General features: G+C 45.1%; 1 protein-coding gene across 1 annotated transcript in view; it reads left to right on the forward strand.

Annotated features, from left to right (window-relative positions):
- The first annotated feature begins 369 nt into the window (after positions 1–369).
- The window catches only part of LOC142463845 (mucin-5B-like), a 41,434-nt gene continuing 24,489 nt past the window's right edge, over positions 370–17,314 (forward strand). Inside the window, exons 1-6 of the mRNA XM_075566657.1 lie at positions 370–384; positions 624–711; positions 6,044–6,165; positions 7,423–7,636; positions 8,026–8,151; positions 8,783–8,903. Coding sequence (XP_075422772.1) covers positions 370–384; positions 624–711; positions 6,044–6,165; positions 7,423–7,636; positions 8,026–8,151; positions 8,783–8,903 — 686 coding nt within the window. The remainder of the gene's footprint in view (positions 385–623; positions 712–6,043; positions 6,166–7,422; positions 7,637–8,025; positions 8,152–8,782; positions 8,904–17,314) is intronic.

Below are 17,314 nucleotides of genomic sequence, written 5' to 3' on the forward strand. Positions count from 1 at the left end.
TGGATTGTATAATTTCACTTATATCATGTACTTGTAATGTTTTATAATAACTTGACATTTTTATGTTTCAGTGTTTATACTATTCATACAAATACATATTTGTAATAGTTCTAACAGTGTACATATTAATGTTTCTATTAAAGTGTATTTACTATATATTGTAGAGTCTTTCTGCCATACACTAAGGGGAGCATTGTTATTGATGACGCATGTGAAAACTTCAAAATAACATCCAGGATTGGTGTGACATTGACATGGAACTGGGGAGACGACCTCAAGGTAAGTGGATGTCTATACTGTCTATGACTGAGCGTTGATGTGAATTAAAGATAACTGCCTCCTTTGTGCAGAATCACAATTGCCTTGAAAATGTTGTATTCTATCGTAAAGAGGACTATATACTCCCAGGTGTAAAACCAATGCCAAAAACAACACCATACTGTATTTAGCAAAGAAAAGGGATCCCGTTAAATCTTTTGATACATCTGGTGCGATGTTTTCTAACTGGGGTTGCATCAGTCTTGAGGCCAGGAGATTTTAGTAACTAAGCACCTACTGTACGTCTGGGTAAAAGTCTTCAGTTGTTGGATATCTCATGATTAAGAGTTGTGGTTTCTCCTCAGCTGGAGCTGGAGGATCTGTACAAGGAAAAAACATGTGGTCTCTGTGCCAGCTATGACAATAACCCCTCCAATGACTTCACCTGGAAAGGTTAGTGGTTTGTTCACTGCTATGGACTTTGTCATCTGAAGATGTAGCAGGCTTCATTGTTCCATCTGGTGAGATATGTTCGGTTATCCTGTGTAACACCCCTACCGCCCCCTCTCCCTCCCCCACCCCCCCACCCCGTGGCTGCAGAAGATAGGGTGTACACGTTGTTGTACTTTCTACACCTTTTCTATTGTAACGGGATCATACATTAGGCAGAACAAGGTAGTAGAAACGAAATGTAGTTTATTTTGGTAAACAGCGTACAACAAGAAGAATTACACCATATACATGCAAAAATACACTGACTGAGGGTCTGGGGGGAAAATCTAGGCTTTCCTGGGTGCAGGGCGCTGCTTGGATGAGCTTACCCTGACTGGGCTTTACACTCGGTTCTCCTGGTCCTCTTTTTGGCTTCAATTCCTAGCTGCGACCGCTACGGTCGATTTGTAGAACTTGTGCGCAAAAGATGGGACTTAGTCTCTGCGAGGCAGACTTTCCTAGCTTCAAAACTAAGCCGGCTCCTCTGCTATTTGCAACAGAGCAACTTTGAAAAGCCCGCCTTAAATTCATTGACACAAGTCACTGGATGGTCTGGTTCTCTGCCTCGGCCATCTCCTTACATACACTCCGCTAAGCTATCCTTAGAGGTAGAAGGAGCGACCAATCAGAGCGTGGGAACCCTATTCAACTAGCCAATAGAAACAGCTCATCTCTTGGCTGATGTCAGAGGAGGGGGCATGCCAAGCTAGCTCTGGATGTCCCATGGGCAGGACATATGAATTGACCAATGGGAAACACGCCAACATTCTGCCGCTTCCCCCAGTCAACCCATTGCCACCTACTGGGCAGGCACCACTAAGTCTGGCAGACCAGAGTGTCCTCCCCGCAGTGGGTCTCTGTTCTTCGGACTCAGTACTCCACCCTGCCCGTCCACTTAGCACCCCGACACCTCTCAACATCCCGTCTCCTCTTTGAATTACGGACTCTATGCAGACTTGCTGGCACCTTAAGCAGATGCCCTGGCTGACTGCATAGAGCCTTATAATAAATGTATGAAACACATAAAACATATTTTAATACATGGGGGACCATGGGAAGACTCATGACTGTAAGGGACATAGGACTGAGATATCGGGGATCGAAAACCAAGAGTCTGGGGGACACTGGACAGCCAGAGGTGTAATTCCACCCACGTACCGGCAAATCATGCCTGCTCGCCAGGTAGAATTAAGGTACTACCGGTAGCTCCAGCCCCCGAACTCCTGCAAACAAAATAATTGCATTCTTACCCAAATATCCCAGCTAAAACTTACACTCAAAGTTTCATGAGTCTGGGGCGAAGGGAACATGGAAAGTGGAAAAGTAGGGGTCACTTTAACTTTGCATGTAAGGATACCTGGCCCCTGGCTTATAGTGCTAGGTAGCTGCCAGGGACCCATGGGGCCCAAGGGCAACCAGAGGGCTTAACCTTTATTGTATAGCCTGGTTACCCTTGCCCATCACACACGTATTCAGTCTCTCTTTGCACTGCAGACAGGGTTTCTACCTGCTTCAGCGTAGCTCAGTCAGTTTTACCTTTTGTCTCAGGGCTTCTCTGGTGTATTTAGGCCAGGCTTGTAGTGAGGAGTAGAATACTAATATGAAAAGGGCACCAGGAACTTTTAACAGGATGCTTGCTTTATTGAGCATTAGGGTAGCTATAGAGCTCCATGTACCCCTAGAAGGCAATATTAGCATCTGGGTTTTCAATATACCGTGGGATAGTCCCACCTCCTGCTATTTTGGGGGTCTGCTGAAATCACTGACTTCATTAAACACTTTGGAGTACCCTGAAGTGGTGCCTTTTTGGCTGCCACAGGAGCATAACTATAAGTGTACTTCCAATACACCACTAGTTCTCCTGATAAACAGCAGAAATATGTGCTGAAATGATGCAGACACAGTAGGATCCATAAACCCACATAGCATTGCGCACGATACACCCGCGCTATCTCTATATACCCCCGATACATAAATATCTATATACGGGGTCCACGGGACAAAAAAGAAGGGGCGCGAGTTTTGACAAGGCAACTGGTGCCTAAGGCGGCATAAAACAGCTAATCTCATAACTAATTATGAGATTTTGAGAATAAGGGCAGATGCACACGCACTGAAGCGAAAGCGGATACCGGAGAACTAACCATCTAGACTCTAGGTCAAACCTACAGTGCTACTAGGCATCCAATAGGAACACACGGGGAACCACCACAACAGTGGATGTTAACTCCACCACTGCTGGAATACATTAACCGGCACCAATATACAGCACCCGCCTATATTCAGTACGTACCTGTGTCTATATGGAAGTGATACTTACCCAGCCAGCCACACTGAACGGCTAAGCACGTGAACAAACTGTTGCTAGAGGAACGGTGGACGACAACTGTGGTCCCAGTTGTGAGACCACACAAAACGATTGGAGCATAGATACACAACAGTGATTAACTAGACACTGGGTGCAATACATCTCAGCACCACCAGGTGTCACCTCTGTCTGAGAGACACAAATCTCAAGACATATACTGGTATACTTCAGATATATGTTAATACTTAAGACAGTGTATCAACACCATTTATACTAAATATCCTCATCTGCTGAATGGGCCCAAAGTAGCTTCTTTGGACCCATTGTTGTGACATTAGTGTCTTTTAACATAGTAAATATTAACCCGTATACATTTGCTATTTTTATTGCACCATCACGTATTTAAATAAAATTTTCTATTATACACGTTATATCTACCCTGACCACATTTATTCTATAAAGGTATGTGGTGCGCCTGCAAAGGGATTCTCTCTCTGTATATCTCTGTAGATACACCTGTCATATGTTTATTGAGCATTAGGCAACAGCATAAACAGGACTAGTTTTCAGTATCTCAGGCCTCAGTTCCCCCTTTAATGCAGTACCAACCAGGACCCAACTTAACCCTGGACAGGATTCGAGTAGGCTCAGCCCCAGTTCCCAACTTTAACCTAGGCTATAGCCCTGCTCCCTGCAGCATGGGAACCTCTGTGTCTGTGCCAGGCACCTAGCACGCTCTGCCCCAGCACACTCTCTGAGCTGAACAGACAACACCTCCCCCTTATCTCCCCAGGGGGTGTCAACTTTATTCCCTCCCAGTCTCTGGGCAAAACTGAATGTTGCCTAACAGTCATCCCACTGGTCACATGACCTACCAGTACTTTCCAGACTCTGCCAGACAAGCATGTGCTTTGATATTGCAACAATATAACTTGCCTCTGGTACTGCTCACATGTAGTGAGCAAGGGGTTTAACCAGCAAGGTGCCATGCCTACATAACAGTGGCCTAACTCTAGCACTGCCTGCTATTACCAGGACTTATGTGTCAGTCTAGGGAAAATAGCAGTGGGGCTACACCTGCACAACAACTGCTATAGAATCTTATTAAAACGATGTCATGTGCCTCATCTGTTTGATGTATCAGTATAGAACGTGCAATGCTGACTCCTTGTAGCTGAGAGGGATGACAAGCCAGGTTCCAAGGAGTGCACTAACTGACACATCACATTTCTTATCATGGAGATATGCGCTGAAGAACACAAGGATCTCATCATCTACAATGTGTCTGGTGCTGGAGAGCACATTGGAGGAAACACTAAAAGCCCCCCAATCAAATGCTACATAGGGTTGCCAGATATCTCGTATGTACAGGATTGTCCCCTATTTCATTGACTTGTACCGTTGTCCTGGAAAGGTCTGTCGGAACGCATAATTGGCCCATTTTTTTGGTGCCTTGACGCCAAATGCCTGATCTTAAAATTACTGTAATGAAATCAGGCATAAAAACGTGATAGATTTCTACTTGAGTGTATTAATGACCTTTTCCCAACTTACTATATTATTAAAATAATAAAGTTAGGACACTGCCTGGTCATCTCATAATATCGTGACACCCGCCCCTAAAGGCATTAGTTACTCTTTCTACCACCACTACTTGTTGGTTCAGTGTGTGGATTTCTGCTCCCGGCTAAGATCAGAGATGATAAAAAACAAAGAATATACCTGTAAGGCAGGAGATAGGATTCCCCTTGAAGCATTTGCAAATCATTCATCATTCATCACGACGTCACTTTTTCATACTGGATTTCGGTATTATATAAACATAAATGTGGAAACCCCAATGCTACATGAAGGAGGGTATGAGCATTGTTCACTCTGCAAAGTCATCCTTCCAATACTTATGTGAAGGAGAAACATGAACTTGGAGCCTACGAGGAAGCTTCCCCTCCCTCCCCGCGTACACATCCTCGTAAACTTACATATAAATAAATAACCCCACAACCAAACTCTGAAGGTGCAATGGCCGCAGCTTTTATTCAAACAGATAATTTACCCCGATAAGTGCCAACCCTGCCAGTGTGCTCACCCAAGGGTGAAGGCCGATCGTCCGTAAGACCCACCAAGACCAACGCCCCAAGGATGTTTGGTGAGAATGGGCCCTAGGGAATCACGCACAAATTAGCCCTGCCCACTCGCCACCACAGGGCTTTTCCGCACCATACAGCGGAACAAAACTGTTTCCCCCAAAGAGCAAACAGGAAACAGCACTCAATAGGTAATGCAAAGAAAACCTGTATTTAAAAATACAAAGCACACTTAATCCAACGTTTCGGTCCAGAAAGGACCTTCCTCAGGGATGTGCACTCAGAAAAAATGGACTGTTTTTCATAATTTAAAAAAGATCCAAAATCCAAAGCAAAACATGGGAAAATTTTAGAAGCACAACCAAAACACCAGTTTAAGTGTCCTCCCTTAATTAAAATGTCATTTTTTGAGTCTCAAAACTCACTTCATACAGTACGTGGCACACTTACCAAACTTATTTTATCCTTCCTATCTGCCTAATTAATGTTTCTTCATCCCTATCCAAGTCTATGGGAGACGAAGCTATGTCATTTAATGTATCTCCTTTCATATATTGGCCAGTGTGGTTGTCAGAACTTGACAACTCTGAAGAAGTCAGATCTCTCATTGTTTTTAATCATAACTGAATATACAGATGTACATACATCTCAGCACATCACATTGCTCCCTCAGATAACACAACATACCGTCATCACTCAGAAAATCACAGAGTTTCCTTAGGATATGATGGCGATGTTGGTGCCGAATATCCCCCATTGTCCCATCAGATGGAACAATGAAGCCTTCTACGTCTCTATACAGCAACTTTACCATTAACCTCATTTCAGATTTTGATTTTCTATGCGCCAAGGATCTCCTGAAATATGAAGGACACATTGTATACTGTACATTGCTCTGCAGGTTTGAAAGTTTCCTGGATGTCGTTTGGAAATATTCATAAGGTGAATGGGCCCACTGAGGAATGTCCGGATATGCCAGATGTCCAAGAGGACAAGGTGGTGATGGATAAATGTCAGCAGCAGGTACATGAAAAAAATCGCAGTGGAGACGCCAGACGCCAGAGAATAATGCTCTGAACTTTTCTGGCAGTTCATTTAGTCGTGCAGTCTCTAACTGTATCTATATATGTGTATTTTAAACTATAATACAATACAGGCATATGTGCACCCAACATAAAAGTGAATATCAGGAAAGAGTAACCCTGCCCCCAAGAGCTTACAATCTCAGAGGTATAAAACTGTAGACAGGGAAAGACCACTTGGCCCACTCATTTTCCAGCGTGACACTAATTTGATACCTGCTCTTTCTTTTGGATGCCCCCATGTCTTTTCTAGATATTTTTGCATTTCTCCAGCACCTTTACTGAGAGTCCGTTTATTTTCAGTGTAGAAGCAATTTCACACTTTTCCCCAGTCGCCCCCACTCTCCAGCTTCTGAGGCCAAAGATATAAAACAAAAGGCCACTATAGTATTTCAGGTACCTATGAGCCTCTGATGCAAGTCTGAGCCTGTTTCGTAGAATGTAGACTTTGATCAGCCTGTAAGGTTCTGTCCTAGGTAAGATGAAGCACCTAAAAAAATAAGGATGGGGAATCTTTGGTGTGCTACCTCATGTTATCCCACCAGATGTCACCAGAGTACACTGTTTATACTGTGCTACAGTATATACACTATACTACCCTTATACTGGGCTATGCTACTTACCCTACCCTATATATATTATAATCTACAAGAATATTTGGTTGAAAGTCTATTTCTGTCCAACACACGTGTGTGTGTATATATATATATATATATATATATATATATATATATATATATATATATATATATATTTTTTTTTTTTCAAGAGGTAAGTAGAGCAAGCACACCTACCAGAAATATTAGGATATAGAGAGGCGAGTGCACGTATAATAGGAATAAAAAATAACATACTTCACCCAAACCGACAGACAGGGGTAGAAGAGGCAGCACATCGCAGGTAAGTGATCAAAACTTTGTGTGTTGAACAAAAATCAAAAAATCAGGCAGTGACAGCATTACCAATGACTGGCTTGTGGCATCACATGAAAGAAACTGCTTTTATACATGTGAGTAACCAGCTACTATATCCAGTTAAATAACAGAAGTTAGTCAATGACTGTAGTGGTGGGCTCATATATATAACTAGTTCCTATACTACATGTGTAACAGAAGATTGTAAGTGTAAGTACTGTAGTTATGTAAAGTGATGGATGTCCATGTCTTCTCCTGCTTCACCCATGTCTTTGGCCCTGTAGATGAAGGAGTGTGAGAACCTTCTGTCAGGAATAGGTAACTGCAAAGACCAGTTGGGTTCCTACCAGGACTATCTACAGACCTGCAAAAAGGACTTGTGCGGCTGTGGGCAGGAGAACAAGACAATGTGCGTGTGTAGCACCCTGAACCAGTTCTCTAAAGAATGTGTTTTGGCCAAGGGGCATCCAGGAAAGTGGAGACGTCCTGATTTGTGCTGTAAGTCAGTGTTTTTGCAATGATCTCCTACCGTTCATGGGTAGGGATGGGAAAATGTATCAAAATGCGGCTAACAATTATATAGTCCATTTTTTTTGTTAATAATCACACCGCCATATACAGTATACAGTACTCCTGTTCATATTTCTGCTCACTGAGGATACACCTCCATACGCCCTTCTCTGCACTTGCTATTTCAAAATGACACATGCAAGATGCTGGAATAGAAATCACGTGTTGTGTATTGCCACTTTAGTGTAGTAAAAAATGGAAGAAAAGTAAGAATCCCTATTTTACCTACTGACTTAAACTCATAATATCTTGCACACTGTTTTATTTTAGCTATGTGGGACTGCACCTTCACTGCTTTTCTTTCTTTTCTTCCCTAGTTATAAGCTGTCCCAGGACAATGGAGTTTGTGGAGTGTGGGTCACCGTGTCCCGACTCCTGCTCCAACCCTGTTGCAAGTCAACTGTGCAGTCAGCAATGTACAGAGGGCTGCTCCTGTCCTCAAGGTAATGTCCTGTCATGATCTTCTTGTCTCCGTATTTTGGTTTAAACGTGTTACTTATGGAGGGGGGCGAGGATAACATTACTTGGTGACGGAGAGGTGCATGGTTTGTGCTTCCACCTCGGGGTGATACAGTGACACAGGCAGAAAACGGAAGAAGAACTTGACGCATCAAGTCTCTCTTCCATTACTTGGTAAACAGTGACACAGACAGCAGAGACATAGAGCCCATCAACTCTGTCACTTGCACTACAGGGTGACCTGGAGGGTGACAGAGTCCAATGAATCATCCCAATGAGATGTCTAGGTCTCAAATCGGGTACTTCTACCAATATTGTCATTGCCTCTAGACCACACATAGCCCCACATGGTTTCTTCATTATTCCCTCTGGTGGGGTATGCTGTGATATGCTGCCCCATAACTGCCATTAAATCCCGTGAACACTCTTGATATTCTGATCTATAACTGGATCTGTTATCACCAGGTGTCACAAGCTACATCTGTCTTTGAGAGTGGTGATCAGACGACCTACTGATACATAATCAGGACCTAATGAAAGGAACATTAACTGAGCCATAAGTGGATGTTTCACCACTTAAAAAGTCACCTTTGGTTGAGACTGTTCCTCTTGCAGGAACTGTCTTGGATGATGTGCACCACCGTAAGGAGTGTGTCAAACAAGAACAGTGCCCTTGTGTGTACAGCGGGAAGATCTACAGCCCCGGGGAGTCATATTCTACTGCCTGCCAGCACTGGTATATTATTCCAACTCCACTATACATATAAAGCTTGTAGGGTGGGATTTGTTAACTCAGTTTAGTCCTATTTGGGTTCTTTTGTATAGCCCTAGATTATCCTCATTGTGTCTCGCATGTCCCTTTATAACCAGTCTTCACGTCTCAAGTGGACACAAAGCAGACACCAAAGGTGCTAAAGCAGACAAGACTAATGGTTAATGGTTGCTCACAAAACAATTTTTTAAGTGTCAGTTAAATGACAAAAACACAATTTTTGATCGTGATAGATTGGGTCCATATTATCTTAGCAGTCTTCCACCATAACACCCCTTCCGGCACTGGAAGACACCTTACAGCCTACTGACATGAAAGCGGCTTGTGTTTCAGTTTGCATTCACACTTCTTCACATGCTACAATGTATCGAGTTACAATGAAAGCACATCCTGATGAGATATCCTCTGTATCATTTTAAACATTTGTTTTAGAATTGTAGATATCTTGGAAGCTATTTACTAACAAATCAAGGAATGGGGAAGAGGGGAAGGGAAAAGGTAAAGGGGAGCTCCCGCATCAGCAAAAATAATGAGTAATAAGTAGATGAGTAAAGCCAAATACTGGTGCAAAAGAGGATAAGGATAATAGTGAAAACACAAGCGAAAGATTCCTCCTTGAATGCACTCAGTAAGGTTAGTCAGAGTGATATGGTTAATACATTAAAAAAACCTTTTAATCACATATATATATATATATATATATATATATATAGTTAAAACCATGTTTGTATAGAGGGGGATGGTGTAAATAGTCCAGGACCAATCCCTACTGACAGACCAAAAAGATTTTCCTGAATAAATAGGCGGAAGATAGTATAAATAACAATACACCACCTTAATGTGGGCTCGCTAACTTAGAGAATCACCAATGTATAGCTTCAGACTTGGAAACCTGTCCCGTCTACAGAAATCCTATTGTCAGTAAAATCAACTGACCTGAATAGATACAGGCTGTTGATACTAGATCTGAAGAGGTGATAAACTGAAAACCGACCGGTCAAATAATAATAAGGACCTGTGTAATGTCAATAGACCACATTAAGTATAGATGTAAGACAACTCCAGAACAGGGTGAAGTCAACAAAAAAAATGAAGAAAAATACTACATAAAGTGAATACATAACCACATACAAAAACAATCTATAAATATAATATACAATTAATAATAAAATACGTGGCTTGATGGTGTTGGGCTCTGCGGAGGGCAAGCACACAGTGTGCTCTGCTAGTGCCCTGAGGCACGGTTCTAAGACCGTATCCAGTTATAGCCTCAGAAGTATGTTAATCAGTTAGCGCAGAGATCACTGAATAGAGTCTCCTAGATTGGAACCACTGACTATAATGGCACACAACACACCAGTCATATATAATGATTAGTACATGGGGTATTGTCCACACTACATATTTAACAGTGTTGTGTCGCCATAAGTATATAATACCCCAGACTAGGTCATCGGCATGGGCCCCTTATTAGTGGGGACTATACCAGTGATGTCCTATAGTCCCACATAGATAGTACAATACCATAGTGTATATGAGTATGTCCGTCATCCATGTCCTATCTGACAGTATACTCCTGCTCGATGGCCCTATACAATGAGGGTACACCACTTCTCTTGCCCCTGGATACGGTCTTAGAACCGTGCCTCAGGGCACTAGCAGAGCACACTGTGTGCTTGCCCTCCGCAGAGCTCAACACCATCCAGCCACGTATTTTATTATTAATTGTATATTATATTTATAGATTGTTTTTGTGTGTGGTTTTGTATTCACTTTATGTAGTATTTTTCTTCATTTTTTTTGTTGACTTCACCCTGTTCTGGAGTTGTCTTACATCTATACTTAATGTGGTCTATTGACATTACACAGGTCCTTATTATTATTTGACCGGTCGGTTTTCAGTTTATCACCCCTTCAGATCTAGTATCAACAGCCTGTATCTATTCAGGTCAGTTGATTTTACTGACAATAGGATTTCCCTAGACGGGACAGGTTTCCTAGTCTGAAGCTATACATTGGTGATTCTCTAAGTTCGCGAGCCCACATTAAGGTGGTGTATTGTTATTTATACTATCTTCCGCCTATTTATTCAGGAAGATCTTTTTGGTCTGTCAGTAGGGATTGGTCCTGGACTATTTACACCATCCCCCTCTATACAAACATGGTTTTAACTATATATATGTGATTAAAAGGTTTTTTTAATGTATTAACCATATCACTCTGACTAACCTTTCTGAGTGCATTCAAGGAGGAATCTTTCGCTTGTGTTTAAGCTATTTACTAAGCAGTCCTGCCATAAGACACCTTCCGACACCGGAACACACATCACAGCCTACTGACATCACTTTGTCCATACACTGTAGTATGTTCCTATGTAGAACTACACATTGAAACACAAGTGTTCTTTATTTTCACATTATCTACAGTATATGATATGTCTGTTTCTCTGGCTCTACCCAATAGCGACTAATTTTTTTATGTAATCCTGGTACAGTAACTTTCTGTCCTGTCTTAAATCCATGCAATATCCAAATGTGTGGTGTTTCTTTAAAATCTGTTCTGTAGTACAGTATTAGATAATACTACATGTTTTTTAATTCCACTCTCAATTCCATTTTTAATGAGCTTTCATATACTGAGTATCCTTTGATTTCTATAGTAGATGTTAGCACACTTCTGCAGCCGTGCAAGATCTTTGCAACACTTTTCTTTTGTGATAATGTGTTGCCAATATTCCCAGCAGTTTGAGCTGCACACTGTTACAATATTTATTTATTTATAAAATATTTTACCAGGAAGTAATACATTGAGAGTTACCTCTCGTTTTCAAGTATGTCCTGGGCACACAGTTAAGACAAATAATACATGGTTACAAGTACAGTTACATAAATGAACAGGGTATACATTATATACAAGACATTGCATGCACAGTTAAAGATAATATATATTACTAGCTGAGAGCCCCGGCGTTGCCCGGGATGTTTGTGGTGTGGGTGTGGCATTTGGGTGGGGAGTGGTCCACGCGGCCCATGTGCGGTGGTAGTGCTGCTGTGGCTGTACTGATAGTGATTGTATCGGTGTGCTGATTTGGGAGGGTTTGGTGCTGATGTGGGGGTGCGGATGTGGGTGTGCCGATGGGGGAGGTGCAAAGGTGGCGATGTGTGGGTGCTGATGGTGTTGATGGGGGCTGGGAATGGTGGGGAGGCGAGAATGCCAGTGTGCTGGGGGGGCATACCGGTGTGCTGATGTGGTGGTGCTGGGGTGTGTGTGTGTGTATACATGTTTGTGTGTATACATTGTATGTGTGTGTGTGTATACATGTGTGTGTGTGTATGTGTACGTGTGTGTGTATACACGTGTGTGTGTATACACGTATGTGTGTGTATACACATGTGTGTGTGTATACACGTGTGTGTGTGTATACACGTGTGTGTGTGTGTATACACGTGTGTGTATACACGTGTGTGTATACACGTGTGTGTGTGTATACACGTGTGTGTGTATACACATGTGTGTGTGTATACACGTGTGTGTATACACATGTGTGTGTATACATTGTGTGTATGTATATATTGTGTGTGTGTGTATACGTGTGTGTGTGTGTACACATGTGTGTGTATACACGTGTATACATGTTTGTGTGTGTGTATACATGTTTGTGTGTATACATTGTATGTGTGTGTGTGTATAAGTGTGTGTGTGTATACATGTGTGTGTGTGTATACATGTGTATGTGTGTATACATGTGTGTGTGTGTATACATGTGTGTGTATATACATGTGTGTGTATACACATGTGTGTGTACACATGTGTGTGTGTGTGTACACATGTGTGTGTACACATGTGTGTGTATACACATGTGTGTGTGTATACACATGTGTGTGTATACACGTGTGTGTGTATACACGTGTGTGTGTGTGTGTGTGTGTATACATGTGTGTGTGTGTGTATACACGTGTGTGTGTGTGTGTGTATACATGTGTGTGTGTGTATACATGTGTGTGTGTATACATGTGTGTGTGTATACATGTGTGTGTATACATGTGTGTGTATACATGTGTGTGTGTGTATACATTATGTGTATGTATACCTGTGTGTATACGTGTGTGAGTGTATACGTGTGTGTGTATGTGTACATGTGTGTGTGTGTATGTCTCCATGTGTGTGTGTGTATGTCTCCATGTGTGTGTGTGTATGTCTCCATGTGTGTGTGTACGTGTACATGTGTGTGAGTATACGTGTACATGTGTGTGTGTGTACGTGTCTACGTGTACATGTGTGTGTGTGTGTGTACGTGTACATGTGTGTGTGTGTGTGTGTGTGTGTACGTGTCTACGTGTACATGTGTGTGTGTGTCTACGTGTACATGTGTGTGTGTCTACGTGTACGTGTGTGTGTGTCTACGTGCGTGTGTGTACGTGTGTGTGTGTGTACGTGTGTGTGTGTGTACGTGTGTGTCTACGTGTGTGTCTATGTGTGTGTGTGTCTACGTGTGTGTGTTTGTGTCTACGTGTGTGTGTTTGTGTATACGTGTGTGTGTATACGTGTGTGTGTGTGTATACGTGTGTGTGTGTGTCTACGTCTGTGTGTGTGTGTGTGTCTACGTGTGTGTGTGTGTGTCTACGTGTGTGTGTGTGTCTGTGTCCCTGTGTGTCCTTTGGCCCGTGACTCCGCCTCAGGGAAGGGGGGGGTGGAGGGGGAGGTGGTGGGAAGGGGGGGGGGTGGGAAGGAGGGGGGTGGGGGGGAAGGGGAGGTGGGGGGGAGGTGGTGGGAAGGGGAGGGGGTAGTGGGGAGGTGGTGGGAAGGGGGGGGGTGGGGGGAAGGGGGGGGAGGTGGTGGGGAGTTGGGAAGGGGGGTGGGGGAGGTGGGAAGGGGGGTGGAGGTGGTGAGGAGGTGGTGGGAGGTTGTAAGGGGGGAGTGAAGGGAAGGTGAAGGGGGGGTGAAGGTGGGGGTGGAGGGGAGGTGAAGGGTGGGGGTGGAGGGGAGGTGAAGGGGGGGGGTGGAGGGGAGGTGAAGGGGGGGTGGAGGGGAGGTGAAGGGGGGGGTGGAGGGGAGGTGAAGGGGGGGGTGGAGGGGAGGTGAAGGGGAGGTGAAGGGGGGGGGTGGGGGGGGGTGGAGGGGAGGTGAGGGGGGGGGGAGTGGAGGGGAGGTGAAGGGGGGGGGGTGGAGGGGAGGTGAAGGGGGGGGTGGAGGGGAGGTGAAGGGGGGGGGTGGAGGGGAGGTGAAGGGGGGGTGGAGGGGAGGTGAAGGGGGGGTGGGGGGGGTGAAGGGGAGGTGGGGGGTGAAGGGGAGGTGGGGGGGGTGAAGGGGAGGTGAAGGGGGGTGGAGGTGAAGGGGGGGTGAAGGGGGGGTGGAGGGAGGTGGAAGGGAAGGGAAGTGGAGTGAGGGGAGGTGAGGGGTGGGTGAGGGGAGGTGAGGTGAAGGGGGGTGAGGGGAGGTGAAGGGGGGTGAGGGGAGGTGAAGGCCGCTCCCTCACCCGTCCGGCAGCTCCCTCACCCGTCCGGCCGCTCCCACGTGGATCTGAGGCGGGAGGCAGCTTGTTGTGGCCGCTCCCCCGCTGTGTCCCGGGCGCTCGCTCGCTCCGCTGACTGTAGCGGCGCCGGGGGGGGGGGGGGGTGGAGGGGAGGTGATTTGAAGGGGGGTGAGGGATGGGTGAAGGCCGCTCACTCACCCGTCCGGCCGCTCCCACGTGGAACTGAGGCGGGAGGCAGCTTGTTGTGGCCGCTCCCCCGCTGTGTCCCGGGCACTCGCTCCTCCGCTCACTGTAGCGGCGCCGGGGAGGGGCCTTCACTATGTTTCCATAGTCAATAATTGGCATTAGCATCTGCTGTGCAATACGCTTTCTGACCAGGAGACTTAGGGAGGATTTTTTCCTGTAAAGTACCCCTTGTTTGGCATAGGTCTTGGTTGTCAGGGTATTAATGTGCACCCTGAATGTTAAGTGGAAGTCAAACCATATGCCCAGGTATTTAAAACTAGTGACAGGGGTTAGGGTGGTGTTAGCGTTGGTTCTAATCTGGAGCTCAGTCGCTGGAAGCTTTAAAAATGTAGTCTTGGTCATTCACCCAGTAGCCCAAGCACGCTGCCTAGGGGTCACACTCGACTCCTCTCTCACATTCGCCCCTCACATTCAAAACATTTCTAAAACTTGTCGCTTTTTCCTCCACAATATAACAAAGATATGCCCTTTCCTCTGTTGCTCGACTGCTAAAACTCTGACTCAGGCCCTCATTCTCTCCCGTCTTCATTACTGTAACCTCCTGCTGTCCAGCCTTCCTGCCTCTCACCTGTCTCCCCTACAATCTATCCTAAACGCTGCTGCCAGAATCACTCTACTCTTTCCTAGATCTGTCTCAGCATCTCCCCTCATGAAATCCCTTTCCTGGCTTCCAATCAAATCCCGCATCTCACACTCCATTCTTCTCCTCACTTTTAAAGATTTACACTCTTCTGCCCCTCCTTACATCTCTGCCCTAATTTCTCGTTATGCACCATCCAGACTCTTGCGTTCTTCTCAAGGATGTCTTCTTTCTACCCCCTTTGTATCTAAAGCCCTCTCCCGCCTTAAACCTTTTCCACTGACTGCCCCACACCTCTGGAATGCCCTTCCCCTCAGTACCCGACTAGCACCCTCTCTATCCACCTTTAAGACCCACCTTAAGACACACTTGCTTAAAGAAGCATATGAATAGCACTGTGGATATTCTGAACACATGATACATAAGGCCGAGTCCATAGAAGGACAGGCCACGCTGAGCCGTGCGGACGCTCTGCGCTGAGCCCCTGCATCCTCAATGAGGATGCCTTGAGAGGGGGCTCACGCGAGCGTCCGCAGGCGTGTGGAGGCGCTGGATTTTTCAGCCGACAGCCAAGCTGTTTTTCAGTGCGCTGTCGGCTGAAAACATCCAATCAGCGCGGAACAGCGTCAACATCACGGCGCCGTGACGTCGGCGCCATGATGTTGACGTCGGTGCGTCGTGGGCGATTGACCCAGCGACATCACTGCCCCGCCTCCCTCAGTCTCCCCCCGCCTCCGATCGCGCCCGCTGGCTCGCCTGCATGGGCATGAAATCGCGCAGATTTCAGCAGGCGAGCCTCAGCGTCAGCGTGGCTCCGAACTCCTCACCCCTCTATAGCCCCAGCCTAAAGCTTGGCCCCCAGCAGACGCACTTACCAGAGCTCCCTCCTACTGTCTCTGTACGTTCTCCCTACCTACCAATTAGACTGTAAGCTCCTCGGGGCAGGGACTCCTCTTCCTTAATGTTACTTTTATGTCTAAAGCACTTATTCCCATGATCTGTTATTTATTTTATCTGTTATTTATTTGATTACCACATGTATTACTACTGTGAAGCGCTATGTACATTAATGGCACTATATAAATAAAGACATACAATACAATACAAATACCATTGTTACTGTCTTGTCAGTGTTTAAAAACAGTTTGTTTTGGAAAATCCAGTTTTCGAGTCTCAAAAAGTCAGACGGAAGTATGTGTTGAAGGTCAGAGAGGCTATGGCTGTGTGCATATAGGATTGTGTCATCTGCATACATGTGTATTGAGGCTTCCTGACAAGCTGTGGGAAGATCATTGATGAACACTGAGAAGAGTAGGGGCCCCAGAACAGAGCCTTGCGGGACACCACAGGTGATATCCAGGGGGTTGGAGTTAGAGCCTGAGATGGACACATATTGGGATATACCTGATACGTAGGACTGAAACTAGTTTAAAGCATGCTTCCCTATTCCAGAGATCTGGAGTTTGTTAAGCAGGATAGCATGATCAACAGTATCAAAAGCCTTTGCAAAATCTAGGAATACTGCACCAGTGAGTTGTCCCCGTTCCATTCCACACTGGATTTCATTGCAAACTTTTAGCAGGGTAGTTACGGTGGAGTGTTTGGGGCTAAAGCCAGATTGGAATTGGCTAGGGAAATTTGTCTTGGTATAGTAATCGCTTAATTGGGAGTGGACACATTTTTCCATGACTTTGGATAGAATTGGGAGAAGTGAGATTGGCCTGTAGTTTGAGACAGTGTTTTTGTCCCCACTTTTGAAGATTGGGACAACTCTGGCAGTTTTCCAGGTCTTAGGGATATGGCCTGCAGACAGAATAGAGTTGACTATGGAAGCAATTGGTTTGGCAATGTCTGGGGCACCAAGTCGTAGGAACCTAGATTGTAGTAAGTCAGGTCCACATTGGCTGCTTAGTTTTAATTTGAGGAGTGCTTGTGTAATCTCCTCTTCGGATACTGGGCCAAATTGAAAATTGTGGGCAGTGTTGGGAGGGGGTGGGGTTATGTGGGTACTCCCAGGATGAGATTCAGGTTTGTGGTTTGGGCTTCGTTTCGCTAATAAGTTAGTGGCACACCCCA

The sequence above is a fragment of the Ascaphus truei genome, chromosome 12 (genome assembly GCF_040206685.1).
Source record: "Ascaphus truei isolate aAscTru1 chromosome 12, aAscTru1.hap1, whole genome shotgun sequence".
In the NCBI taxonomy this organism is placed as follows: domain Eukaryota; kingdom Metazoa; phylum Chordata; class Amphibia; order Anura; family Ascaphidae; genus Ascaphus; species Ascaphus truei.